The 27,944-nt window shown below is 57.5% G+C and overlaps 1 protein-coding gene across 2 annotated transcripts; it reads right to left on the reverse strand.

Moving 5' to 3' along the window:
- EPHB3 (EPH receptor B3) lies at positions 1–27,697 on the reverse strand. Of its 2 annotated transcripts, none has more exons than XM_071752542.1 (16): positions 27,448–27,697; positions 14,106–14,170; positions 13,061–13,733; positions 5,879–6,034; positions 5,400–5,735; positions 4,490–4,614; positions 4,191–4,359; positions 3,991–4,096; positions 3,539–3,591; positions 3,228–3,350; positions 2,881–3,128; positions 2,420–2,635; positions 2,178–2,327; positions 1,894–2,087; positions 1,579–1,734; positions 1–1,281 (listed from the first exon to the last, which is right to left on the reverse strand). In XM_071752542.1, the coding sequence occupies exons 1-16, from the start codon at positions 27,545–27,547 to the stop codon at positions 1,173–1,175; spliced, it is 2,979 nt and encodes a 992-aa protein (XP_071608643.1). In that variant the 5' UTR covers positions 27,548–27,697; the 3' UTR covers positions 1–1,172. The 2 variants fall into 2 exon arrangements, with proteins under 2 accessions (XP_071608643.1, XP_071608642.1); XM_071752541.1 differs by having other exon boundaries at positions 3,539–3,636; positions 27,448–27,654.
- Positions 27,698–27,944: the final 247 nt, after the last annotated feature.

Here is a 27,944-nt window from a genome sequence, read left to right on the forward strand (position 1 = left end):
TAAAATTCTTATTGCCTTTATTCTGCCCATTGCCTCACACAGTCCTGCCGGCCAGCACACACCCACGCACGCATGCACACACTCACGCACACTCAGGCACCCTGGGAGCCTCCTCAGCTTGGAGGAGCCGGGCTGCAGGGAGGGAATCCTCGGGGAAAGGTGAGTGAGTCTTTTGGCAGCAATCACAGCGTGTGTCAGGAACGGGGCAGCCATGCCAGCAGCACCCGCTCCTTCTGCATAAAAGAGGAGACTGGGGAGGCCTCGGCCCCCGGCGCAGCCCCCGCCCCAGCCCTGTTCTCCAGCCCCTCGGGGGGAGCGTGGCTGCCATCGGTCCGGGGGCGGAGGGTCCCTGTGCAAACGTGCTGACGGCCTGGCTCTGCAGTCCAGAGCTGGCCAGGAGAACCAAGAGGGTAAGAGATGTGGAGCCGGGCACCTGGTCCCCCTCCCTCCCCTTTCTGCTCCCTCTTACTTTTATTAATATATCTCTTCTTTTTTTTTTTTCCTATTTTCTTTTTTTTTCCTAACTCCCTGCATAGTAAATCTCACGGGGTTTGGGTTCTGGCGTGCAAAGCCAAGAAAGGGAGTGAAGCCTTCCCTTTGGACATGTTCCAGTGCAGAACCTCAGGCAAAGGGTCTGCTAGGGCTGGAGGAGAGGAGTGATTGTCTGGGGCTGACGGCCCCGGCCCTGTCACCAGCTCAGCCTGCCTGGCTGCTTCCACACGGGGACCAGAGTTAGGGAAGGCTTCGGACACGTCTGACGGACTCAATGGACGGGTCAACAGTCTGTGGCCTCGGGGAGGGATGGGAAGTGAAGACTTGGGGGGAAAATGGGGTGGAAAAGAAATCCAAGAAGCAGAACAACTCTTCAAACCGATGAGCACCGAGACATGGTGGGAAGCAGGATATGCCATCTCTGTCCCATAATCCATCTTCAATATGAAGATGTGTTGCTGCCTCACCGCTCCAGGACACAGGACGAAAAGCTGGGCTCCCTCTCGGCACAAATGCCTCCGATCCAGGGAAGGGTGGCCTGTCCCGTCCCGTCCCGTCCCAGGCGACTGTCCGAGGCAGAGTAGCGCCATGTGAAGGGGAAACGGGAATCTGGGCTGCACCGCAAACTGAACCTGGTTGGCAGGTTCCCTCGGTCCGTTCCAATGCAGAGTCCCCTCCGGTCAAACCTGCACCGGGAGTGTCTGGTTCATCTGCAGCCTCATGTCCTGAATGCTGCTCAGGATCTTCTTCTGGTGCCCTGCTAGCGTCACCCCTATCCTCAGCAGGTCTCTGCAAGGAGAAGATGAAGGCTCAGCCCCCTGCCAGCAGCAATACCAGTACTGCCACACCTGCCTGCTCTCAAGGGACCTATCTTCATTACAGCCCTTTGACAAGCTCCAGTGTCCCTCTAACAGGGGACTGGATGCTGAATCCCAGACTTCCACCCACTTGGGAAAACCCCATGTGCGACTCAGCTCTCCACATGCTCAGGCAGGAGGAGCTGGCTGCCGGAGGGATGAGGGACAAGGGACAATGTGCCAATGCCCCATCCTCAGCCCTCTCCCTCCTCTGCCCACAGGGACTTACTCTGCAGTCATCTGCGCCACCAGGTCGAAGGAGGCAAAGCCAGCGTTGACAAAGTTCTCCTTGTACCGTCCCATTTTGATGGCATCCAGCCAGTCTCCCACAGTGGTGAAGGTGGTGTAATCAGGGACAGTGCGGTCCAGAAGGGGCTGGGAGATACTAAAGGGCAAGAGATCCACAGGTCACAGGGGACAAAGAGGTGTAACTGAAAGCGGGGAAGATTTCTTATCCCTGCCCTCCCAACATCTCCTGTCCCAACTACCCCAGCATTCCCTGGGCTTGAGGGGAGTCCTGGATGGAGAGGACAATGCCACTGACCCAGACTGGACACTGGCGATGACTTTGAGGCTGGCAGCGTTGCGGATGAGCTTGTCGAGCGTGTTGACAATCTGTGCAAACTTGGGCCGTAGGTTGCGGTCCCGCACCCAGCAGTCCAGCATCAGCTGGTGCAGTGCTGTGGGGCAGTCCATGGGGGGTGGCAGGCGGTAATCCTGCTCCACAGCATTTATCACCTTCAAAGAGACATGCAGAGAGGCAGGCTGTGAGCCCCCCCAAGCCCCCATGGGTGCTCACAACTTCCCAGCTCACCAGGGAGCACTTACGTCCTGGTTGGACATGTCCCAGTAGGGTCGCTCCCCGTAGGACATCACTTCCCACATGACGATGCCGTAGCTCCACACATCGCTGGCTGAAGTGAACTTGCGGTAGGCGATGGCCTCAGGAGCTGTCCATCTGATCGGGATCTTGCCCCCCTGCAGGGATACACAGCTCCAGTATTTAGCATATACCTGAGGGGGTCTCCCCTAACCTCTGGATTGGTGGATCTCCCCTGACAGTCACATACCAGGGAGCTGGTGTAGGTGGGGTCAGCTGGGTCATCTTCCAGAAAGCGAGAGAGCCCGAAGTCAGACACTTTGCAGACCAGGTTGCTGTTAACCAGGATGTTGCGGGCAGCCAGATCCCTGTGCACGTAGTTCATCTCGGAAAGGTACTTCATGCCGGCGGCGATGCCTCGCAGCATTCCCACCAGCTGGATGACTGTGAACTGCCCATCGTTCAGCTGCCAGAGAAGAGATCAGAGGGGTTTGCAACACCCCAAATGGAATGGGGAAGAATCCCAACATGCTACCTAGACTTACCTTTGTCCTTCCTAGACCTACCCCTCTTTCCCCACCCCACGATGTCCATACACAGCTTAGCCCAGTGGATGCCAGCATAACAATGCAATGGAAAAAGAGAGCCCAGAGCTGTTGTCCCACATGCGCTGCAGCGCCCACTCCAGGGCAGGATGGGGTGGATTCTCACCCGAAGGAAGGAGTCAAGTGCACAGTTCTCCATGAACTCTGTGATGATCATGACAGGGCGGCTCTTGGTCACCACACCCTCCAGGTGGATGATGTTAGGGTGGTCAAACTGGCCCATGATGCTGGCCTCACTCAGGAAGTCACGCCGCTGCCTCTCCGTGTAGCCCACCTTCAGTGTCTTGATGGCCACAAAGATCTCACGGCGGCCAGGCAGCTTCAGGCGCCCACGGCACACCTCACCAAACTCCCCTGTAGGGGAAGAGCAAAAGGGGGGTGTCATGGTGAGACACATAGCAGGGTGAGGGACAGTGGTAACAGCAGCTGTGTGTGCTCATCTCCAGGACTTACCTGCTCCAATGACCTCCTCTATTTTGACGCACGAGATGTCAATCTCTTTGGCAAATTCCCGGACGGCTTCGTTGGGGTCCTCATAGGTGAAGGGGTCAATGTAAACCTTCATTCCAGGGGTGACTGCAAGGGCAGAGGAGTTGTCACTGGGACGCATGCAACACGAGTGACAGATGCTGAGCCAGCTCAGCCAGTGGTCAGCTCATCCCTGTTGGTCCTTAGCTACAAAAGGCTGCCCCTTCGAAGCCTAGCAAAGGGGCAGAGGGTGGGAGAGGGCAGGCAGAGCCCAGCTGCTGGGCTCTTGCACTCACCATATTGCTGCAGCTTCTCTGTGTACTCAGGGTCCGTGTTGTTGCGTTGCTTCCTGCCCAAAGGAGACGAGAGGAGGTGTTCAGTAACCATCCCTTTCCTGATGGGGCAAAGACATTCACTGCCAGCTTCCAAATCCCAGACAAGTCTGTGCCAGAGAACTTCCCCTCCAGCAGCCTGTGTGCAGAGCCATCCCTCTGCCCGAGGTGCGATGGGAGAAGATGGCCTAGTTGTGCTGAGGGAGGATGGCAGGAGCCTGGGCAGAGCCCCAGATCGTGCTGGGGAAGCAGAGATGCAATCCTCCCACAGGACCTGTGCCCTGGTACCTATGTGCCACAGGTCCAGTCCTTTGCTCTCAGACTGGAGCTGGCAGAGCTCGGCAAGGGGGAAAACTGTGGGGCAGACATGAGCAACCCCCAACCCCTGAGCCCCTCCTTCCCTGCAAAGCCAGTACCTGAAGCAGACGATAGCGATGATCACAACAACGATGACGAACAGCAGCCCCGCAGTGGCCGAACCCACGATCAGAGGCAGCTCCTGGAAAGTCTTGCTGGCAGAACCTGATGGAGGGAGAGGCAGGAATCAAAGTCAGGCTGGGGAAGGAGCATGCACAGGAAGGCTGGGGGATTGAGGCTGCCCAGTCCTGATACCTACCACCCTCCGCAGTGGTCTGAAACTCTGTGGGGAGGCTGTAGCGGCCATACCCTGCCACCGTGCGTGCCCGGACCTGCACCGTGTACCGAGCATTGGCCTTCAGCCCATCCAGCCGCACCGAGTTCTTCTGACTGGTGACTGTGTTGGTGATGCCATCGCTCTGGCCTTGCTGCAGGGGAGACATGTGGGTGTCACTTCTGAAGCAATAACCCCTTTCCTGCCTCTCCATCTCCACAGCACTCTCTCTGCAGGGACCCTCTTTGACAGAAAGGGAAAGGCTGCTCTGCCTCCTGCTTTACCTTCTCTGAGTACTTGATCTCGTAGTCGAGAATGATGCCGTTCGGTCTCTCTGGGGGAGTCCATGACAGCGTCATGCTGTTCCCAGTGCTGCTATGCAGGTGCATTGTAGGTACGGCAGATGGGGCTGAGAAAGAAGGCAGGAGAGGGATGAGCCATCTTTGCCAGGCTCCCCCCTCCAACATCCTGTGTTGGCCTGGGGGACTCTCTGCTTGGGACCTGCTTGGATAATCCCAGTGGAAAGGGAAGGAAAAGATTTGAGCCTGGTATCCTACAAATCTCTGTAAGGAGGTGTGATCTCACCATCTTGCAGCCAAGGTGATAAGGAAAATATCCCTGAGGAACACTTTGCCCCATGCCTAGCTGCAAACTGGTCCGGGAAAGGGCTCTGGCAGCCCAAACCAGGGCTCCCTCCCTTCCTCCACTCATCAGGAGCTCCATGCTCCACCCCATCAATGAGACCCGTGAAATCAGATCAGAGCACAGCAGCTGGAGATTACCAGCACGCTGGAGCAGGGCCAGAGTGGGAGGAAGGAGGGAATGGCAGAGCACTCAGCTGGCTGTGAAGGTTTGGGCTGGTGCTGAACCTTCTTAGGCCCACAGGGGAGAAATCTCATTTCCTTCCTCCTCCCTTTGCAACAGGCACAACATCTCTGGGGTAGGTCTAGGAGACTCAGAGCTCTCTGGAGCATCTGCCAACCCTGCCCTTCTCCACTTGCACATGTTCTGCTCTCATCTCCTCCAGAGACATGCATTTAACAGAGACGAGAATTTACCCAGGGGATTAGGTGCAGGCATGGAGAGCCAGTAATGTGGCAGCACAAAGGACTGCAGCTCCAAGGCTGTCAGCAAGAAATCCCTGTTCCACTCCACTGTGGAGAACCAGCCCCTGCTCTCCAGAGCTCCACTGACCTGCCTGGTTGGTGGTGATGTTGACAGAGGCGAAATGGGGAGGGTAGGGGCTCTTGTTGGAGATGCCATTCACGGCCTGGATCTCAAAGGTGTACTGGGTGTGGGCCATCAGGTTGCTGATGTAGATGCGGCGCTCAGTGAGGCCAAGCTGGCGCGGCACAAACTCCACGTTGTCGTCGCAGCGGGTGCACAGGCGCCGCTCCACGCTGCACTTCTTGCAGATGACATTGTAGAGCAGGTCGTCCCGCCCACCCGTGTCCTGCGGCTCGCTCCACTCCAGCACCAGCGATGTCTCATTCACGTTGGAGATGACGCTGCGGGGGGCGGAGGGGACACCTGTGGGGGGAAAGCAGGGATCAGGGGTGTGTCCCCATGCCCGGCTCACCTCCAGTGTGGGGACAGCACACTCCCCCCCCCCATCCTGGTCAAACACCCCCACTGTCCCCACACCTCCCCTCCTTGCCCAGGGCAGGACTCACTGGTGCAGGCGCTGTCTGCGGGGTCCATGTCTGCCCGGAAAAAGCCATTCCGACACGTGCAGACTGTTGCTGCTCCAGAGGTGGTCCGGCTGTTGGGTGGGCATGGAGAGCAGGGACCTTCCCCTTGCTTAGATTTGAAGGTTCCTGGGCCACATGCTGGAAGAAGGGAAAACAGACCTGAGTTACAAAGTGCACCCAGGAAACATCCACCATTGCCCCCCAAGGCTGGCAGACCCTTCCTCATTGCCCTGCCAAATCTCCCATCAGCGGCTCATGGAGCACAGGCTACCCACAAGCCTTTCCACTGCTGTCACCATGCCCAGGGACATGGTGCCCTTGGCACACAGCTCTGCCCAGAGCCATTTTCTGGAGAAATATGGCTGGGAAGGAAAGTATCCCTCAGCCCTGCCCCACAGCAGCCCCTGCGAGAGGCCTCCACCACCCAAAATAGAGCCACTCAGCCCCAAACCCTCTGCCTCAGCCACTTCTCAGCCTGGGGGTAGTGGCACCTCCAGAGGCCGGCTCAAGTGGAACACTGAGTAAGATGAAAACATTCCTGCAGGTCCTTGGCTGAAGAGCTGCTTTGGCATCGCTGCCACCTCCTACCCCCACTTCCGATCAGGGTCCTTCATGGAGACACAAATCCTGGGATCTGGAGGCCAGGCACCAGGGGTGTTTACTTGTAATGAGGGGCATGTGAAAGGATTAATGGCACTTGAGCAGAGCAGCCTCAGGAACCCAAACCACACCTCAAAATAGCCTAATTTATTACAGTGCTGCCCCATGGAAGAGGGTCCTGTTCTCTGTGCTCACAGGAGAATGAAGTGGGGAGGGATTTGCCAGTGCCAGCTCTGCTTTGGCATCATCCCGTTTGCCATGGCTGGGGTGGAATTAGCACCAATGGCCCTTGAGGAAGGCACATCTTCCTTGCTCTGCTGAGATTAGGGCAGCCCCTGAGGGTGCACAATACTCCCTGCAGCCCCGTTCCTCCCACCCAGTGCTTGCCACAAACCACCTGGTAAACAGAAGGAGTTTCCCAGTGCTTCACCAGGCTGTGGCAAGAGGAAGTTTCCTGCTATGAGGCATCTCCTGACACCCTCAATAGAAGTTTTCTGGCGGTTTCAGTCCCGCGTGTGGGGTGTGGAGCACTGCTGAGTCACATGCTGCCAGGCTGGTCCCCATGGGGACCTGCACAGAGTGGATCACCGTAGGGACTGACCTGGTGGCATGTGACAGGTTTGCCCAGGAACTGGGTGGGAGCAGCCCCAGGAGAGCAGCCATACTCCATCATGGTGCTGCTGTGCAGGGGGACACCTGACCGGTCCCATCGTGGGAGGAGGGGGTGACCCACAGGCTGTGCCCTCTCCAGCCCCCCTGCCCAGGTGGGTAGCTTCCTGCTCACAGGGCAGGAGCCTTCTGGCAAAGAAACTCTTCTCTGGTCAAAACAGGATCCACCACATGGCTCAACTCACTCCAGCTCCTTGACATACACTCGCCCAGCCTGTGGGCCTTCCCTTTAGAAATGAGAGCCTAGCCCAACCCAGCTGTGCAGGCTGGAGGGCAAGGGAGTGTGCAGACCTGCTCCACTGTGAGCCACGGAAACCCCTCCTGTCCCCCCAACCCAGGCCACCATCAGTACCATAAAATGCCACTATGTGGACAGCAGATGCCAGAGGTAGTGGAGCAGTCTCAGCACAGGCAGACCCATCCCAACCAGAGTCCCGGGCGGCTCAAACTGGGTGGATGCAGATTCACATAGAAGGAACCAGATTGCTGAGGAATGAGGGATGACTGAAACCTCCTGGACAGGAATGCTCTGGGCTCAGAAAGCTGCCAAACATGCTTGGGCTATGGACAGGAGCCCAAATCCATCAGGGAAAGAGCCCCCTGTAATAACAGGCTTATTGGGGGGGGCAGGGCATAGCTGGAGCACCCTGTGCTCACATGAAGTGGACACCCCAAGTGTGGCACAGCAGCTGGGGACAGAAGGGATGATGATGGCACTTGGCCTCCTGCAGGCTCAGTGCCAGATGGGGCCCATAGGGTTACAGGCACAGAAGGGAGAGTGACCTCCTGCACTCCTGGACATGGGAGGAAGGGCCAGGCAGAGCTGTCCATGGGCAGCTGCCATCCCATAGGAGTGCCCAGCACTGGCTCAAGGGATGGGGGTGATCTCTCCACACCCTCACATCACCCTGGCAGGAAAGGAATGAGCCATGTCCCAGCCCTGTTATGCTGGGGAAGAGTGGTAGAGGGACTGAGGCCCAGATGCACTCCAGTGTTTAAGTTTCCAACTCAACCTAATAAATCAGAGCATAAAGACCTCGGTGGCAGTGTGACAGCTCTCAGCCACCACATTGGAAGGCTGTAACTGAGCTGAAAGCTGATCCCAGGTCCCTGGTGGATAAGCCGCTGTGTCATCTCTTCTCTGCAAGAAACTGCCTGTACAACAACCACTGTCTTGGCCAGCACGCCAGGGAGCAAGCCCGGGAGCTTCAGAGCGGGAATGTGATTCCATCCAGCTGGAGCCAGGGAGCTGGGCTCCCCTCTCCTCACTGAGAGGTTTGCATAAGCACTTTTCCTGAAGTGTCTTAAAAAAAAAAAACAAAAACAGCCCTGAACCTCCACACACAGATCACATCTCTTGGTGCTAGGCTACTGTCACCTCTGGGGAGAACATGACAGTCACTGACAGCCACAGGATAACGGGTCAGGGAACCGAAGCGGAGCTCTCTGCTCTAAGGAGGAGCTGCTGGTTTGATGGGAGGGAGATGCAGCCTGGCCTGACAGAGTGGACTGGATGTGGAGGGGATTTATGTGGGGTGTGGGAGGGAGGGGGAGACCTGGGGCTGCTGCAAAACTTCCCCCGCACTCTCTATGGGGCATCACACACTCAGCATGGCACCAGCACCCACTGCCACCCATCCGGCTGCTTCTGGCAGTCCCTCTGGGATTTTTATCATCCACCCCTGGGACTTGATCCTGCCTCACAGAACTGCAGCACAGGGCTGGGGGAAGAGAAGAGCGCTCTTCCCAAATACAATCCCCACCCTGGTGAATAAAGTCCAAGGGAGAGAGCTGAAAAAAACACCAAAATGAAACCCTCCTGGCAGCAGCCAAGAGAGTGACTCATCCCGCAGGCAGCCTCCATTGCTGCATGGGATGCGGGCAAGCAGCAACCAACCCCGTGTGCAACCCCAAAACTTTCGGGGTTCCCTTTCTTGGGAAAGGGAGGGATAGCCCATGGCACATCGGGAAACACCAGCCCTAAACTACCCTGTTTCAGGTCTCAGCTGCTTTCCCATCCACATGATGCTACTCCAGCCAAGACAACATCCTTCCAGCTATTTCCCTCCACGTAGGACTGAAGCAGAACGCCTTGTTTGAGCCTAGATAAATTAAACTGATCACATCCCTTTGTCCAACAACCCTGTAATTTCTTTAAAGGGAGCAATCGAGTTTGCCTGGAATGATCTGTGCTTTATGAACCTGCATGGCTCGCTCCCTTCCCGCTTTCGTAAGCAGTTGCCGATGGATTAGAGCCTTGGAAGCAACAGTCTGGCTACAGCCGAGGCAGTAACTCTCTTTATGTCTCTTAAAAGGCACTTGGTGCCTCGTGTTTTATTGTTGTTGTTTTTTTGTTTTTTTGTTTTAAATCACCTGTTGGGTGGAAGTATTTCTCACTACCCCAGTCCTAAAGTGAATGGAGTAAATTTGATGGGCAGAGAAGGGCAAAAGCCCCGGAGGGTCTGAACAGTGGCATCCAAAAAACAGGCGGGAAAACAATTTATTTTTTTTTCCTAAAAGGGAAAAAAAAATTCAATATGCAAAGCTGCCTCTCGAGCCACAGCAGGTCACAGGCAGGACGGCAAGGGCAGATTTCCTTGACCGTGTTACAAGTAAACCATTGTGGAGCTGCCTGTCTGTAAACCAGCAGCTCTCCCCCTGCCTGCGTTGCTGAGCTGCCTTTGATCTGGAAGCCCGAGCAATTAATAGCAGCAGTTTCACTTCCTGGGTTTCATGCAGCAAGCCTGTGTTGCAATGCAAAGCTGCAAACAGTTGGCAAGTACAATGCTTGCTTGGCATTTTTAAATTCTTTTTTCTTTTCTTCTTTTTTTTTTTTTTTTTTTTTTTTAATTCGGGATGATGATTCCATTAGTCACTGATTGCAAGGGAAATTAATTTTCGCCAAAATTCATATTTTGGCCCTAGCCTGACCTGCTATCACTTAATGACTATGCCCAAATACACAGTGTGCCATTGACAAAGGGACACCAAAAAAATCTAAGAAATGGGCTGGAGGAGAGCAGCATCACACTGCAGTCTCCCCAGGAGCTTTTATGATTTTGGTGTCCATCAACTGCACCACACAGCACCAGCCTCCTCCCAAGCAGAGCACAGGCTCAGGAGGCACCGTGACCCCTCTTCAGCTTCCCCCCCAGGGGCACAGAGGACCAAGTGAGGAGGGGGCTCACTGCCAGCCCTGCCACAGAGGTCAGCCCACCCCCCCACCTTTGTCTTTGAGTGAAGCCAACATCACAAGGGGTGCAAACCCTGGCAAAGCCATTGCAGGGAAATTTCTAGGAGCATTTCTGAAGATGGAGTTGCCCTGTGCTGGGAGCCCCCCACTGCTTGGAGGAAACTCCCATTGCCTGCCTGTGCAATGTGGGGAGAGCCTGGCACCAATTCCCCCACATGGTTTGGGTGCTGGCAGAACAAAAGGAGAGGGCCAGGGGAAAGGCTGAACCCTGGGGTTCAGGGGGAGAAGGCAGTGCATCCCTGCCATGTGGGAAGAAGCCTTTGTCCCCCTCCCCTACCAACACCTCCTCTTCATCCTGCAAGAGCTGCCTCTGCAGCTCTGCGTGGCGGGGAGTGTGTGGGAAGCAGCACAACCCCCAGAAGGGCCGTGTGCTAATTAAATAAAGATAATGAGTCTGAGAATGAGATGCCAAATCAATGCTGTGGCAACTCAGGACCAGAGCGCCAGATACCAGCTTGGCGTATCGCATTACAAAGCATGCCAAAGAAACTGCCTTCAGCCTGGCGGGATGAACCCTCGGCTCCCGAGGGACCGGGATACAAACTGCATTGTAACAGGTCTGAATGCGAGGTCTAATCCTGGCTCTGGATGGAGATAAAGAAGAGGAGGAGATCTTCAAAGGCCACTGAAAGTCTGGGGAAAGGGAGAGATTTACAACAGGGCTTATCCCATCTAAGCAGTAACTGGGTATTGTTATTTATTAAAATGCCATCTGGCACTCCGGAGTGCTCCTTGTCTGTGTGGTGAAGCCTCGGCAGCTCCCTGGAGCATGAGTGCTGAAACCCCAGCTCTCCGGGGCTGCATCCACACCTCTCCCCATGCCGGGGGGCAGAGAGCCTTCCCAAGCAGTGCTGGGCTGCCAAAACAGGGTATGGGAACATACAGCTGAGAGCAGAAAAGGGAGCTGTGGCTCCGTCTTCTCCCAGCCCTCTTTCAGCTGTTTCCACTTAAAACACATGATCATATGGCGGAAAATCTGATGCTACAAGTGGAGTGCAACTTTCCCAGAGAAACGTGAGGACATTGCTGCTTCTGCCCAGGCAGAAGGGAGGCTGCTGGGTGGAGGTGTGCCCACGGCTCTGTGTGGCTTCTCTGTGTGCTGGGAAAGAAGCTGGGGCTTGTGGGGGAGAAATGAAAGGTGCTGGGAGAGCTGCTGCATGGGTGCTTGAGCAGGAACCTCATCCTGAGCTGCAGTGATACCCTGAAGAGCTCTCGGTTCTGCCCCAGCTCAGCACAGCCTGGTCGTTGGCTGGAAATGGTGTCCCTTTGTGCCCAAACCTCACTGGGAAAGAGCAAACAACCCATACCATCTAAGACCAAGCCCAAGAAAGAAGGAAACCAGCTCCCCAGGAGCCTAAACCCCAACGAACACTTATAAGCATGGGCTCCTTGCCCAGCAACAGATGCCTGGCACCCGTGTCCATCTTTCCCAAGAGACAGATCAGCTGCTCACAGACTGACACAGGGGTCAGGCCACAAGCAACTTGCCCCCACAGTTGGACTGTGCTGGCACCAACAGTGCTGGAGGCTCTTGTCCCCTGGCAGAGCTGCTGCGCTGCCGAGGCTGAGCTCTCCTCCACCAGCGGCACGGCTGACAGCTACGCTGCTGCCAAAGCCAGCAGAGCGGCCAGCCTAGCCCAGGCCCCATGTCACAGGCCATCCCAAATCACACAGTTCCTGCCAAGAGCGAAGGGCTGGCGCCAAGCATCCCATCATCAGCAAGCAGGAGGCATCTAGTGCTGGGGGCCCAGCCGGTGTCCTGCTCCCTGCATGATGCCTCCCGCCAAGGGGAACAGCGACCTTACTGCTCTAAACCCCAACCAGCCTAGGGCAGGCTCCTGTATGCCACAAACAGCTCTCAAGGACAAAATCACTTAAAAGAAAAGGCTACATCCATCCAGGCAGATTTTTCCTTACCAACATGCAACGTAAGAGCAGCACCAGGGCCATCATGGGACAGCACAGCAGCTGCAGGACCCACACAGGGCCATCCTGCCTGCCTGGGCAACTGTCCATCTCCAATATCTCCACATGCAGGATGCTCTTTCCCCCTCTGCCTTCGTGCTGCTCACCACCCTTCCTGCTGCAAGCCCCCCGTTTTGGCAGAGGGAGCCTGCATCCGCATTCATCCCCATGGCTTCTCCTGCTGCTAGCACAGTGGGGCCCCTCTCCCCACCAGGGTTCCCGAGTTCCTCCGCACAAGCAGCATGAAATCACACTTGCCAGAAACAACCGCTTGCACCACCCCTGAACACTGCAGGAGAGGGAGGGGGAGATGCTGGACATAACAGCAGGGCCAAGAGGGAGGTTCTGGTAACGCTCAGAGGCTTGAGCTTGCTGGATCCCTGCTGAGGACCATGCCTTGAGCCATGGCTCCTGGTGAGGAGGTGTATCCCACAGAGGACAGCACTGGATGCTAACCAGTGTGTCACAGCAGGCACTGTGCAGCCTGGACCACCAATGGCTTTACAGCTTCTAGATGCTAGGTCAAACTGCAGACCAGTCCACTGACATACCACCCTACTCCCTCCTCAGGGAGCCTGCCTAGCTCCTATTCCTCCAAAACCAGACAGAGCTCAATACAAAACCACCACCTCCTCCGCACCAACGGGTCCACCGAGGTCACTCGGCCACACGCGTACCTTGGCACTGGGTATCCTTCATGGTCGGCTCATATCCAGCAGCACATGTACACGCTCCTACGGGTACCATCCACTCGCCATCACCGTTGCAGTAGAGCTTCAAGGGTACAGACACCTCTACCGCGTTGGGGATGCAGGTGCCTGGTGCAATGACCAGAGAAGTGGGCTCAGCCCCTGTTAAAGTCTCCGGAAAGACAGCAAAGCCAGCAATGGTGTTGGAGCATTTCTTGTAGAAAGCCCGGACAGAGATGAGGGACATGCAGGCTCCCAGGTCCTGGAAGGCCAGGTAAAAGCCATTCTTGGAGAGAGGGCCAAAGCTGCGCACCTTGGTGTTCACACGGCCAGACTCCAGCTTGGAGAAACTCTCATCTGGGGCAATTGTATCCACTTTGATATAGGGGTTCTCCATCCAGAAAGGGCTGTTTGCAGAGGCAGAATCTGTATCCGACTCGTAATAAAAGAGGTTAAAGGTCTCTTTGCAGGAGCCAGGGATGTTAGGGATGCTGTTGCAGTCCCGCACGGTGAACTTCAGCTCCACATAGACGCGCTGGACATCCTGGCGGTGGATGAACTTGGTGCGAAGCCAGTTGTTCTGGTTGGCCTCCCGCACATTGCACACCTGGTATGTGCGGATGGGGTTCATGGCCTCATCATAACCGCTGACTTCTTCCCACTGTAAGTGAGAGGGGAGAGGATTAGACCCCCAGCTGGGGAGATCAGTGCCACTGACACATTGAACAGTACGGGGTGGGGGGGGACAAGGCAACTGTCAACAGGGAAGAGCAGCAGCTGCACCTCCACCCGTCCCAACCCTCCTGGTCATCAAGGTGACTAAGAGCAAACCAGGCAAGGGACAATGGCACTCCTGCTTTGCCAGCCTGGAGTTGGGAGGAGATGGTTTCACATGGTGAGAGAATAAGCACTGGAAGGAAGGGGAAAGAGGCAGCCAGCTCTGTGAAGGTGCTGGCAAGCAGCCCTGATTCCTGTGGGGCTGGGGCCAGCCATACCCTTTGGAGGTGAGGACCAAGACTGGCTCCAGACTTACCCCTGTCTCTGGATGAGTTGTCCATGCCAACTCAGAGGTCACCCACTTCGTGTCCATCAGGGTCTCTGGAGAGAGAGGAAAGAGAGAAAAAAGTAATTGGAGATGAAAGCCAAGATTAGAGGAGTCAGGGAGGAGAGCTGAGGCTGACATTTCTGCAGAAAACAGCAACTTGGGGGGTGAGATGTGGTGGGAGGAGGGGGGAGCGGCGCAGACATACTCCAGATTTCTCTTCTCCTGTCAAGAGAACAGGAAGAGCGAGTAGTCTCCAGAGAGCTGTGCAGGAGCAGGGAAGCAGCAGGACAGGGAGCCAGCCAGGTGGCGAGGGGGGGATGTGGACAGGCAGCCACTAGCATGGCCAGCCATGCTTCCCAGCCAGTGCAGGGGGCTGCCAGAGGAGGTAGAATGGGCACCCCTCATCCACACCCTCCCCCTCTGCTTTGGCAGGGCGCTTATTTACTGTGGCTGGGGTTGAAAGGGCCCATTCCCATGACAGGGCGGTGCGGGCCAGGCAGGTTTATCCAGAGGAGGAGGGACTGGCAGGCTGCTCTCCCAGAGACGCCCCACATCACTCATTTTACAAGAGGGGAGAAGAATTTGACCGTCTGGCCAACATTCCTGGAGCAGACTACAAGACAAACCACCCCGGCAGCATTCCCCAAACAGCCCCAGCCCCAGCCTTGGGGGAGCGAGACGCTTGTCTGGGAAGAGCTGCAATTGCAGGCAGCTGTCGCTAATCCCGGGCAGAGCCGCGCGGCTCCGCACAAGCACCGTGCACAAAAACTGGGAGTGAAATGCAAGGACAAGGAACAACGATGTGTTCTGGGTTCGGTGCCAATGGCCCCTCCATGGGCTGCTGGCTCTGTGGCTCCTGCTCTGGGGATGGCTCCACAGGATGTTTGGAGTGGAACAGGCACCCTTAGGGTCTTCCACCTCCTCTTCTGCCCAAGGAGGATTTCAGGGCAAGGAGGCTGCAAATGCCGGAGATGGACAACAGCCCCCTGAAGACTCCAGTGTGCTCAGATGGACTCCAGTGCCCGAGCAGGGCCCAGTAATAGGTCCAAAATGTCTCCCTTCTGTGGGCAACCCCCTGCCTGACTGCAGGCATGGCCCCATCTCAGACCCCACACAGTTCCCCAAGGGCTGTCTGTCTGTCCGTCCATCCGTCCATCCATCCCCCAGCTCACCCAGCCCTGAGATGCAGGGATGGAGCCACAGCTCTTGAAGCTCCCAGAGCTGGCAGCAGGCTGGGACCCACTCGCTCTCAATTGCTGGGGGCACAGGACATGCCAGAGCAGCTCAGCTGTGCCAGGCATCATGGCTCAGCCCTAGAAGCAAGAGGCAATGTCAGCTTCTTTCCTTCCACCCCAGGAAAACCACAGGCTGACCCAGACAGGGAGTAAGCATGGAGGAGGAAGGAAATATTCACGTTGCAGGGTTCTGTACGAAGCCTGGCTGGAGGTAAACACCTTCCTCCTACGTCCCACCCTGGTGAGACCTGCCAGTGCCTCCTGAGGCATCACCCACAGAGAGGCCATGGACCACGAGTGCTATGGTGGCACAGATAAACAAGCACATCTGGGGACATGTGGCCTCTCCAACCCACCTCACTGTTTGCCAGGATCCCAGTCCAGCCGGTCAGCCTGTTTCGCACAAACAGCCTGGGCAGGAGGCAAACACAAAAGCTGTCCCAACAGGTGGCACTGGCAGTGGACACAGCCTCAGGAGCAAAATGAGGAAAGCCCTTCACGGTGCCAGCTCCTCAGCCTGGATGCCAGGAGCAGGTTGGAGAGGCAGCATCCACAGTAGGAAGGACAAACTGACATGAGTTTGAAAACAGGAGGAGTGCAGAGGCGGTTACTGGGCAGTTTCTCAAAAACACAAAGGGGCATCTGGCAAAAACAAAGAGAGACAAGGAAGGAGTTCTCTGGCCAGCAGTAATGAAGGAGGACTTGAGATGAGGACACAAGGAGGGGTGGGGTGTAGGTTGGGACTGGGTGCCTCTGCCCAGTCCCCCAGGCACCATGTGCCCAGAGGATGCAACAAACTGCCATCATCCCTCTCCCCTCCTCTTCCCATCCCCATGGCATCAGCTACTGACCACCAAGGGTCAGAGTGTCCCTGCACAGCCACAAGACATCCCTGAGATGCTGTTGTGCTCCCCAGACCCCTGTACCATGGCCGCTCGCAGGGCAGGCAACTGGTGTCAGGCCATGGGGGAGCGGGATGAGGAGCAGGGCTGCCCGCACCTCTCCGAGGGAAGGGCCTGGGTGCCGGCTGCCCTAATAAGGGCACAGCGGTGCCGTGCAGGGCCCAGGCATGCCGTGCTGGCGGCGGAGCAGAGCCAAGCCTGTGCTCGACGCTGACAGCGTGCTGGGCTGCCAATTCCCGGCATGGAGACCCTGCTTGGGTCTGGCCAACCAAGCGCCCCACTCCCAGGGCAGACAGCCGGGTGGGTGTTTCTGCAGGAGCAGGAAGGGGTGCCCAGTGTGCTCAGGGATGGGGCTGGTGCAGATGAGCAACCGCGGTGGTCAGTTAGGCTGAGGAGACAGTGACCTGGGCAGCAGGGTGTGCCAGCAAGTGGGGCAGCACAGGGACCCTGCAGCCAGACCTGACCATGAGGGCATCTCTGCTCCAGGAGCAGAAGCTTTGCTGCCCAAACTGGCCCAGGATGTGCCGGAGCTGTCCTGCATGACAGCAGCCTCCATGCAGGCAGCCCTTGCCCTTGGCTATGCCCCAGGGTGGGGTATGTGGGCAGCTGTCCCCCTCAGCACTGCCCTTCCCCATGAGTGCAGGCCCCGGAGAGAGACGCAGCTCGGACAGGAGGCTCGCTGCCTGCATCCTAATTTGGCAGCATCTGCCATCTGACCAACAGATGAGGGAAAAAAACCTGACAGAGCCAAGCTGGCCGCTGGCGCAAGAGCCACATAAACTGCACTGAGAGAGCAGGGAGGGGAAATAATAAAATCACTGAGCAGCTCAACTAAAGGAAATGGGCTGAGCACAGAGGGGGTTTCCTGCCGCCTCGGGAGCGAGCGGGGCCAGGTGGGATCAGTTGAGATCCCAGCCCCTCACAGCCTGTGAAGTGGACAGGCTGCTGCACTGCGCGGGCCAGGGGCTGGTGGCAGCACATTGAGCCCAGCCGAGATGCAGCAGCTGCTCTCTGCCCTTAAATCTGCTGCAGAGATCTTGTGGTGGCCTGGCACAACTGTGCCCTTTCTCCAGCAAACACCAAGTGGTGGCCCACTGGAAAGGGCATGTGCAGGTGTCCCAGGATGAGGAGATGGGTGAGCACTGGGTTTCAGGGGTAGCTAGCTGTTCTCTCCTGCTGGCACATTGTGCCAGAAGTGAGGTTGGAGGTGGCACCATTGCTTTCCTGGCTCAGCTAATGTTTCAGAGGAACATGACCAGTGTCAGGGCTGGCTGAGCAGTGAGTCAAAGCCACCTCAATCCTGCACACCACAGCAAGAGCCTGGTCCCATTAGTCAATGGGAAATTGGCTCCCAATTTTGTAAGCTTGGGGAAGTCACCCGGAGGCTTGCCTTATCACTTGTCTGCAGCAGCAGTGAGCTGTCCTCTCCTTACCTTCAGTTAGACAAAGGCAAGGCATGCCTCACTATGCTCCAACAAGTGCAGAAGGCCATGGTCAACTCCACATAAAAGCAGGATTTTCAAGGCAGAATGGGATCCCAAGGCAAGGGAAGTGCCTCACTCCTCAGACAGTGCTGTAAGCACTGGTTTGGCTGTCTCTCTGCCCTGCAAAAATCTCCTCCCAGACACACCCTGAGCTGCAAAGAACAGAGGTCCCCTGCCAGAAGCCCTCCCATCACCTCTGCAGAGTCCCCAGCAGTTCACTGGGTGATTGAAGCCCTGGCGAGGACCCATCTGGAGCCAGGGACCTCTTCCTCCCCGCGCAGGGGCTCAGGAATGCAGCATGCATGGTCCGAGGCCAGCGAAAACGTTTGAACTCCCCCCGTAAGAGGCCCAGAGAGCCCGTCTCGCGCTGCTGAGCGGCAGACGTGCGCAGCAGCGATAGCTGAGCCAGAAAAGAAGGGGGGGGAATCAAAATTCTTTCAAGATGAAGCTGCTAGGGAAGACTCAATCATATTCACCAACCGGCTCTGATTTGAACGCTCTTGCCTTTGAACATGGGGACCACTGGCTTTTATCAGGATGTGCTGGCAAGGTAGGATGCCAGTTCCTTGCCCTGATGAGAAGGCAGTTCGCACAAGTCAAGAGCATCCTGGAAGAAGGCAAGGGAGGAAAGTTAGTAAAGACGCCCACGCAGCCTCACTGCAAACAGAGGAACCTGTTCTGCAACGTGCCCGTGCTCTCTGGAAGCCATGTACACCACGGCACCATGTCTGCAAGAGACCAGTGTGGGGCAAGTGGCCTGGCCTGGATGTATGGTTGGGCCAGGCTGGGCCACGCACCCCATGCCGGGCTCCTGCATCAATGGATGAATGATTTGCCTCAGGACATGGCTTGCCTTCCACCACAGTGGCTGCTCGTGATGGTGCCAGACACCTCTCTCCCTCGCCTCCATGTCCATGCTCTTCTAGAAGGAAAGGCAGCTTGTTTAGGGATGTACTTTCGGTCTCTGTGACTGCCTGCTAGTCAAAAAGCCACCAAAAGGGGCATCTCCCTGCACATTTTAAATTTCTTCCTTGGTTTTGGAGATAATTACGGCAGGAGCAAGTGGCCTTGCGCACTTTCCCATTCAAGCACCTATTGGTACAATTAATCCCAGCACCATTCTGAGCAGCAGCACAAAGGACCTTTGGTGTAAGGTCCTTTATCTGGGAACAAAGAACTGCCTGTGGGAGAGAACCTGAGGTTGCACTTTTCCCGCTGACAAGCATTTTGAATACACAAAAGCTGAGCCACAGAGTGCCCTGCACACACATCAGGTCTGGGAGACCCCACTATGGGTTTTCTGGAGTGTGCCGCCCATCCCGATCCCTCCACCTCCTCCTCTGGGAGGGTCCTTCCCTCTCTGACCCCACCTAAACCCTATGGGTGTCTCCTTCCCAGCCAGGGGATGGCCACAATCTGAGGCCAGGGGACTCACAAAGGGAAAGCACTCTTGTCTGCTCAGCCCAAGGCAGAGCACATACTCCATGGATGAAGCGCCCTGCAGATGGCAGCTTCGGAGGTTTTGGCACTTGGCAGCCCCTCATGCCTGAGCTGCACTGTGGGGAGGCTCTTGCTGAAGGAACCAGGAGAGCAGTGAGGAAGACTGCGGCAGGCAGCTTGCCGGCGGGGCTGGCAGCACCCAGGGTGGGCTGTGTGTACTGTGGCAGAGGAGCCAGGCATGGGGTTTTGCGAGCCTGGCAGAGGTGTCAGCAGCTGCTGTCTGCAGCTCCCTCTGCAGGGACGGGGCTGGCAGCACTGCTGGCATGCTGCATCCCCTGGGTAATCCTGGCTCTCCCCCGGACCCTCCTGCACACCCTGGTGTCCAGCACAAGGCTGGGGGGCCATGCAGGGTCCCACCCTTGCTCTCCCCAGCTGTCAGGCTGGTTGGGTTCAGCCCAAGGGAAGGGCTGGCGTGCTCCCTATCACCACCCACGCTGGGAACACGTCCTTACAGCAAGCAGAGCACCCGCTGCTCCCCAGCACTGAAGATGGGTGCCACCATGGAAGCTGGCCCCCCACCCATCTGACTCCAGGGAACCTGGGAGCTTGGACAGCCCATGCACACCAATGTGTGCTTTGCCTCAAGTCCCGGGTGAGCTGACAACTTACCAGTGAACTGGGAACAAAGGGAAGAGAGGAAGGGAAGAAAAGGGAAAAAAAAAAGGGCCTGTATCACAGCTGTGGCCCTTCGTGCCAAGGGCGTTTGGCCCATCATCAAAGGGGATCGGATTTGCTGAGGCAAATGATGACACATCCACTTCAAGCGGGGCAGGTTCTGCCTGCTGCTGGAGGCGAGCCACCAGAGTGAAGAAGTATTGTGGGCACTTAATAATAGACTCATTATTTCTGCATTATGGCAGGGCCCAGAGGCCCCAACTGAGATTAAGGACCCTTTGTATGCACCACACATGCACACACAAGGGCAGGCAGTCCCTGCCCTGGCGAGCCTGGCCAAGGATGGGCAGTGTGGCAGGTCCCAGCACCACTGTTGGTCCCAGCCTCATTGGCATCATGGTAAACTCATAACAGAGCCTGTGATGCCAATTCCAAGGATGCTCCAATGAGCATTGTCCATTTCCCAATCCCACACCTACACCTGGGTATAACTACCTCACACAGGGAGATGGCCCTGTGACTCCAAGCCATCAGCTGGATGCATCTCCCTCACAGTCCCACATCCCAACACAGTGCCCTTCTGGATGGGAAGATCAAGCTTCTGAATGACCAGGAATTGCCTAGCATACAGGACAGAAGGGGGATGGGAACACTCCAGCCCTGCCCTGTTGCCCACTTGCCGGCTGCTAACTGGCTGAAGAGGGTTTTCCGGACGCGTGCTCCTCACCAGGAGCTGTTTCCTGATGGCCGCAAGACAGACTGAAGCATGTGAGAGAGGACAGGTGCCAGCTCTGCAAAAAGCAGATCAAGTGGCAGCACCCGGGATGCAGGGAGGGACAGGCGTTTGCTTCCTCCTGGTCACGCACTGGGTCAAGCCAGGGAGGGCAGATTTCTGACAGTCGGCACGCAGGGGTGTACCAAGCCAGGCTCCAGCGCCCGCTGGCACCCACGCTACACCTCCCTCCAAAGCACGGTACTTGGAGCCTGGGGTTTTTACAGGACAGCAGGCTCCTGCTCTGCAATTGCACGCCAAGGACACGTGCAGCCCGCTGCCCGAGCCCTGCCAGGTCCCACTCCCGCAGAAAACCCGTATTGATGCTGGGAGAGGACACGAGCCAGCTGCCCGAGTCCAGCCCTGCACTGCAATTACTGTTCTATTAATACCCCAGGGATTTTGGATGTCAGAGCCCGGTGTGCCACACCAGGGTCAGCTCGGCAGGGGAAGAGCTGCCATCCCTGCCCATGTGGTGGATGCACCCCAGTGCTTGCTGCTCGAGCTGGCCCAGAGGGAGAACCAGCTTTTGCTCTGCTGGGCTGAGGGCAAAGACAATGGACAAACCCCAGGGAAAGCCCCTCCCTCAGCCCTGCCTACTGCCAGACACACTGCCACTGCCACTGCCCACTTAGGATAGGCATGTCCCTTGCCTGGCCCAGGAGAAGGGGCTGCCTGCCGCAACTCCCTGCCATGGGCTTCTGTGGGACATGACCAGTCACGCTGGGCAGGCAGGAGTTTTGTGGGCCAGCAAGCAGGGCAGATTTATAGGTCAATGTCTCTGGCAGGAATGGCCATGCAGCCACCCTACATTGCCACAGAAATAACTCATCTGATCAGGAGACACCAGACCTGTTTGAGCCACAAATGCCATCGACCAGGATGTAGGCAGCAAATCAGCCTGCAAAGCCACCTTTGCTTCCAGGTCCTGCTATGACAGAGATACTGCCGCCACCTCCTGCTGCAGCCCCATTGCCCTGTGGCTGTGGCTTCATGGGACAGATGTTCCCATAGGGCCACCAACCCAAGCTGGGCTGTCACAGGTGGATGGAGAGCCCCAAAGTCCCTGGGGGAAGGAAGGGAACGTGGCTGATGCTGCAGGCCTGTCTCCACAGGGCAAGCGTTTACAGCAGGCTGAGATCCAAAAGCCCTTCTTCCCCCTCGAGCTCCATTTTTTTCCAGGTTGTACTTCTGGAAAGAGCCCAGCGAGGGAGTAATGATATTAAAAAAAATACCCAACACCCAACCAACAACCCACCCCTTCCCCCAAAAAGGTTACTTGCTGCACATCCAAAGGTTTGCCCCACAGACAGGGCGGCTCGGCTGCCAAGCTCCATCCCATCCCGACAGAGCAGAGCGGGAGTTTCTGCCAAGACTCCCTCCTCTCTCCTGCCTGGGGCAGTTACCCAAATCTTCACATTGCTCTCCTCTTGCTTCCTCGGCTCTCCTCGAGCACCGAGCCCATCTGGAACTGCTTAAACCCAAATATCCCCCCTCCCTTCCCTGCCTCCCCCACCCCCAAACTCAGATTCTTCCAGAGTTAAAACAAGCACAGAGTCAGGAGGGGGTGCCGGGCCGGGCTGACTCGCTCCTTCATTTCAGTTTAATTTCTGGGGAACTAGAATAAATCTGTTCCTGGCGATCGTTCAAGCCCTGCACATTTTTCTCATTAATAAAAAAAGGCCTTGGATCGCATGCCGCGTGTGCGTGCGCGCCTGCCGAGCACCCCCCTCCCTGCGGGGTCCCTCCCGTGCCCCAGCCCTCGCCGGGACGGCGGCTCAGCACCCCAGGGACAAGCAGGACTGGTCGCGGTGTGTGTGGGTGTCCTCTCCCTGGGACAGGGACAGGTTTCGGTAGCCCTGCACCATGGCCACACCTCGAAGAGGAACAAGGAGGCCCAAATCCCTCTGCAGCTGCTGCTGGTGAGGAAAGTCCTGGGGGGAACTCCCTTGGAAAGGGCAAAGGACCCAGGGAGGGGGCATCCCTGCTGTGTGTTCTGCCCCCTCTCTGGTATTGCTGCTCCTGCGGGCCCCCCAGGGAATTCCTGGGGAGGGGGCTGGGAAACAGGTGTTTGTCAACAGCTCCTGCCACATGCGTGAGAATCGCCAGGCCCCAGCAAGCAGAGCTTAGCAACAGGCAAAAATAAAATAAAAAAGACCCCCCCCAAGCAATCCCTTTCAGTCCTCCCAGCCCAGAACCCCCAGCCGGCACGCGCTGGCACACACAGGGAGAGCAGCCATGGGGCCGGCTCTCAGTCCTGCCTCTTCCCAAGATGGCTCCCTGTCCTCCTCAGAGGGGCGGCCATGCAAAGCCAGCTCTGGGCTCGCTCCCTCCTGCCTCGGTGAGCAGAGGCTTGGCTGTACCGAGAGGAGAGCAGACATGACTGGATGGCTGCAGCCCCTCTGGAAATGAAAGCCCTACAGGAAGGGGATGCAGCCCAGTTCCCAAGCACAGCCCCAGAAGGCCTCAATGGCCATGCCAAGAGCAGGCAATGCCGAAGCTCAAGTGCAGGAGGACAAGGACTTGCTGAGCACCAGGTCTGGCCCTCTGCTCACCGGCACTACAAAATGGCTCCTGTTGTGCTCCCCATGGAGTTTACATGGGGCTCAGACACGTGAGGGGACGGCCATGCCTTGCCACCAGCCCCGCCCCAGCCAGAGCACAGGACTGGTTTTGGAGCAACAATACAAAAAAAAAACAAAACAAAACAAAACAACACACAACCAAAAAAAAGAACACACAAAAAAAACAACACACAAAAAACCCAAAAGCCACTAAGCAAACAAAAAACAAAACCAAAAGAGGCAAACAAGCATTCCAATGGGACCATCCCAGCTGAGTGGGAGCATCACTGCAAGAGGCTGCCTGGACTTCAAGATGGCAGCCCATCCCTGGGGTGCAAGGCTGTGCCTGGCGTCTTGAAAGGGGCTTCACAGAGGGACTACCCCATCCCCACTGACCCTCAAATGCTTTGCTTGGGAATGTGCCTGCTCCAGAAGCAATGCCAACTCGTTAAGGCTTCCACCCTGGGGAAGCCTGGGGAGATGGCAACCACCAGATCCACCACAGCCCCTGGAGGACAGTCCCCTTTTCCCAGGAGGCTCCCTGGGGAAAGGCTGGAACCCACCCTGCCACCTCCGCCAGCCAGGAATGGGGATCCCGACCCCGGGGCCGCCCCAGTACCCTTCCCCCAGCGTGGCTCCCAGGCAGAGACGCTTAATCCCGACAAACCAGTTTGACTCAGCACAACAGGAACAGCTACAATTTTAAAAACATGCAAGTCTGTGATTCAGATTGCTCGGGCTGTTTTAATTAAACGCCAAGCTCCCTTGCTCCAGTGGCAGCAGCAAACGGCTCACGGAAAGAAAATGCAACAAACTGGTTTCCCCAAATATCTCTCACAGTAAGTCATCACAACAAAACAAGGAGTTTCGGTTCATTCCTCAAAAACCAGAGGCCGCTATTCCCAATTATGAGGGCCAGGCCGGCACGGCCCCATAGCCACAGCCTTGCTGGCTGAGCTGTGTGCTGGGAAGAAAAGCAGGGCTGCAAACGGACCCCAGTGCTGCAAGTTTTCCCTCTCCGCATGCTCCGTTTGACACAAAGGAAAGCCCTTCTCCTCCCTGCCTCGGGAGCCTGGATGGGGCGGGCTTCCTAAAACGGAGCTTTTAGCGAGGAACAGGATATTTAATGAATCCAGCGAGCACCACAGAGCCCAAAGGCTCGCTTTCCCTCACAGCCCTACCCCAAGCATCAATAAAACAGCAGGTCTAACTTCCCCCCTTCATCCTGGCGAGAAACATGCCATTTCAGTGAAAAGTAATTAAACGGAAAGCAAATCTCTCTGCCAAGAAAATACCTGGCAGTTCCAGTGCAGGGGTCAATTAAGCAGGGGTCTGCTGGTGCCGAGAGGAGCGTGGTCAGCCTGTGTAACGCCTGGCAGGGGTCTGGGAGCTGCCAATGGGCAGAGCCAAGATGTAGGAAAAAAACCCCTAGAAATTCTCCTGCTGCGGGGGAATTTGGGTATTTCACCAGAGCCTGAGTCAGCTTGGGGCTACACACACTGTTGTGATGCCTCTGTGCAGAGGTTCGTGGGGGAGCATGAGGAAAACACCAACTTTGTAAACAGAGTCCTGTGCCCAGGGAGGCTGCTTGGGACTGGGGCACAGCAGCAGAGCGTCTCTTCTGTAGGTCCCACGTCCCAGCCCACCAACACCCCTGATGGGGAGAGTCAGCCTGTGGCTGTTCATGCTCGCTTGGGCCAGGGTGTTTTAAAGCCCAGGGTTTTACCCTCAAACGGTCAGCAAGGCCCCTGAATGCAGCACTCTCCCCACACGTTTCACCACGTTTGCTCCCCATGAGGCCTCTGTTCCCAGAGCCCTGACGGGACAAACTCCTCAGCTCTGACCCCTGCACCAGAGAAAGGATCTGCTGTTGCCCCCAGAAAGAGCATTCCTTCTGCAGCCGGCTCAAGGACTGCTGAACCGGAGAAGAAAAACACATTGTGACTTCAAACAGACCCAGCGCACTTACAGGATCTGTAGAGAAACCATTTTCTCCTCAGCAGCACAAAGCCCTCACTGAGCTGCTGCCGAGCATGGCTTTTCCCCTCCACCCCCATGGGGCCTTGTAAAGAAACCCAACTCCCTGTCATCCCCCCCCCGGGAATGGGAATGGGCAGCGCCATCGAGCCCCAGAGCCCCCAACCAGGCACTAGTCGCTAGCCCAGCCCGCTGTCCCCTCAGAGGGGACAGCAAGGTGGCAGGGTTTGGGGACCGCTCGCTGCCGTTGTTGCCCGGAGGACGTGTGCACAGATTTATGGCCACACCAGATTTATGATCAGCATGAAAATATCTGACCAACATGCATGCCAGATTTACAGTAACTGCTTGAACGCACCAGTCCCCATCAGGAAGCAGTGTCGCGAGCGGCCACAAACACCCAGCACAGCAGAAGAGCAGGAGCTCGCTCAACCCAATGTGAGCAAACCTCTCCCGGCCCAGCTGCAACTTTCCCTCCAGCTCAGACAAGAGCAAAGTGGAAAGAAATAACAAGAAAATCCCAGGGCCAGCCCCAAAAATGCTGGGCAGCAGCCAGCCAGCCAGCCCTGTAGCAGTCCTGTGGAACTGGCACCCAGCTGGGCCCTGACCTCCTTGGGTGGCATGTTTGGCCCCCAACCCCTCCACACATTTGGGAAGCTGAGGAAACCCAGCAACTCCTCAGCATAAGCTGTTTATTTTCTCTCCAACTGACTCCTCACACAGCTCCATCCCTATGCAGCAGAGAGGCCAGAGTTCCCTATCTCCCCAGGGACTGTTGGGACAGTACCTGAGCGATGCCCACCAGTGCTAGGAGCCCTTGCACCAGCTTTCCTTCTCTGATTCCCAAACTGCTGGTGGGAAGCAGGCTGTGAGGGGCCTCATCAGGCTCCCTACTTGCACCTTGATCCTCCTGCACCCCTCCAGCAGGCAGGGCTCCCCAGGGATGTGCTCGGGAGCCTCCATGCTGAGAGGGCTAGGTACAGGCCGGCTTCTCCCTTCCCCTCCTGCCGCGGGGCTCCCGCTCAGCCAGGAGCTCACGGACCCAGCAGGCCCTATGGAGTATGCTCTGCTTCCTACATTGTACAAAGTAAATTAATTTTATTTTTTTTTTTTTTTTTACCCTTTAAAGGAGAGGAAAAAAAAAAAAATCTTGAGGAAGGAGAAAAGAAACACGATCAACAACCACCTCCCAAACTTTCTACAAAGCCCGAAGCTGAAGAAAATTAGTGCCCCCGACAAACAGCCGCGGGGACGAGCTCCTGCCCACAGCTACCCCCAGTGCTGCAGCCCCAACTCCGCACTACGGGGAGACGAAAAAATCCCGAACACAAAACTGCCACCAAGCATACAAAACCCAAGCGGTTTTCATCCGGCAGCTCCTCTCCGCTCGGAGTTTTCCCCTCCCTAGTGCCCTACCGCTGCTCCGGCAGCGGGTTCGGTTACCGGACACTGGAGCGTCGCCGCCCCCGGCTGGAGCCGCGCACACTTTGTGCCGAGACAAAAACCCGCCCGGGCCCATTCCTCCTCCTCCCGCCCCCATCCCGGTGCGACCCGCCTCACTCGCCCCCAGATCCCCCGGTGCCCCATCGGGGCCGGGAGCCGCTTTGGTCGCTCAATCGACGGCGCTGCCCCGCGGATCAGGATTCGGAGAGACACAATTAACCCTCTTAGCCCCTCACCCCCTCGGAGCGCGGGGCCTGCCCTCCTCCCTGCTCCCTCTCCCCGCCCGCGGAAGGTAAGGGATGCGGCACGCGTGGCTACTGGTTCCAGCGATCCCACGCCGGAGACTCGGGGGTTAAGGCAGCGGGGCGCGGCGAGTCCTGGCCGGAGAAGGGATGTAGCCGGACACGGCACACGGACACTCCGGCGGCTCCAGCAGTTTTGGCACGCCCCGAGCTTCCACTGGAAGAAATATTAATTTTCCAGCCCTCTCAGTTGTGGCGAAAACCCTCGGAACGTGAACCGAGTATCCAAAGAGGAGCCGCTCCTTGCCAGCGGCCGCCGCGCCTCGGCCGCACCGGGCTCGGTTCCACGGGGCGTTGACTCTGAAACCTACTGAGGGCGGCCGAGTGCTGGGAGCGGGTCTGGGGCACGCTGTGTCGACGAGCTCCCTGCGGGGACAGCCGGGAGTCCGCGGCGCGACGAGCCGAGCAGAGCCGGCAGCGGCACCCGAGGGAGGCCCGGTGCGCTGGGGAGACCCCAGAGGGTGCGTGCGCCTGTCTGTGCGCGCGTTCGCACGGGCCCCGGTGCAGCGGGGCGGGCACGCCCGCCCGGTACTCACCCTCCAGAGCGCGGCGGCCGCCGGGGAGCAGCAGAAGCAGCAGGAGGGGAAGCAGCAGCGGCGGCGGCGGGGCGGGAGCCCCCGGTCGGGCCGCGGCCATGGCGGGGGCGGTGCGGGCGGCCCCGCCGGGCAGTCCCGAGCTCGGCGCCACGCGCGGCTCCTCTCGCCGCCGCGCCACGCTCGCGCTCTGCCGCTGCCGCCGCCGCTGCCGCCGCTGAGCCGCGCGGGGCGGGGCCCACACGCCAATCAGCTCCGCCCCTGGCAACCCGGCGCCCCTGGCGACGGCGAGCGCGGCGCCCCATTGGGCGGTGGCGGGACGGGGGGCGGAGCCTTCTCGGAAAGATGAATTGGAGCGGGCGGGCGCTGCCAGGCGCGCCCCCGCTGGCCCCTCCCACCGGCGCGGGAGGCGCAGGGCGGGGAGCGCGCCCCACCCAGCGGCCGCCCGTGGAACTGGGGTCTTAAAGGGGCCGCTGCCCCGGCCCGCCTCGCAGCCCCAG

Source organism: Heliangelus exortis, chromosome 9 (genome assembly GCF_036169615.1).
Source record: "Heliangelus exortis chromosome 9, bHelExo1.hap1, whole genome shotgun sequence".
Lineage (NCBI taxonomy): Eukaryota > Metazoa > Chordata > Aves > Apodiformes > Trochilidae > Heliangelus > Heliangelus exortis.

Coding starts and splice junctions, on each gene's coding strand:
- EPHB3 (XM_071752541.1), bottom strand. CDS start 27,547: ATGGCCGCGGCCCGACCGGGGGCTCCCGCCCCGCCGCCGCCGCTGCTG. Junction 4,615..5,399: donor CATCACCACCAACCAGGCAG/GTCAGTGGAGCT, acceptor CTTCTTTCTCAG/CCCCATCTGCCGTACCTACA. Junction 4,360..4,489: donor AGATCAAGTACTCAGAGAAG/GTAAAGCAGGAG, acceptor TCTCCCCTGCAG/CAAGGCCAGAGCGATGGCAT.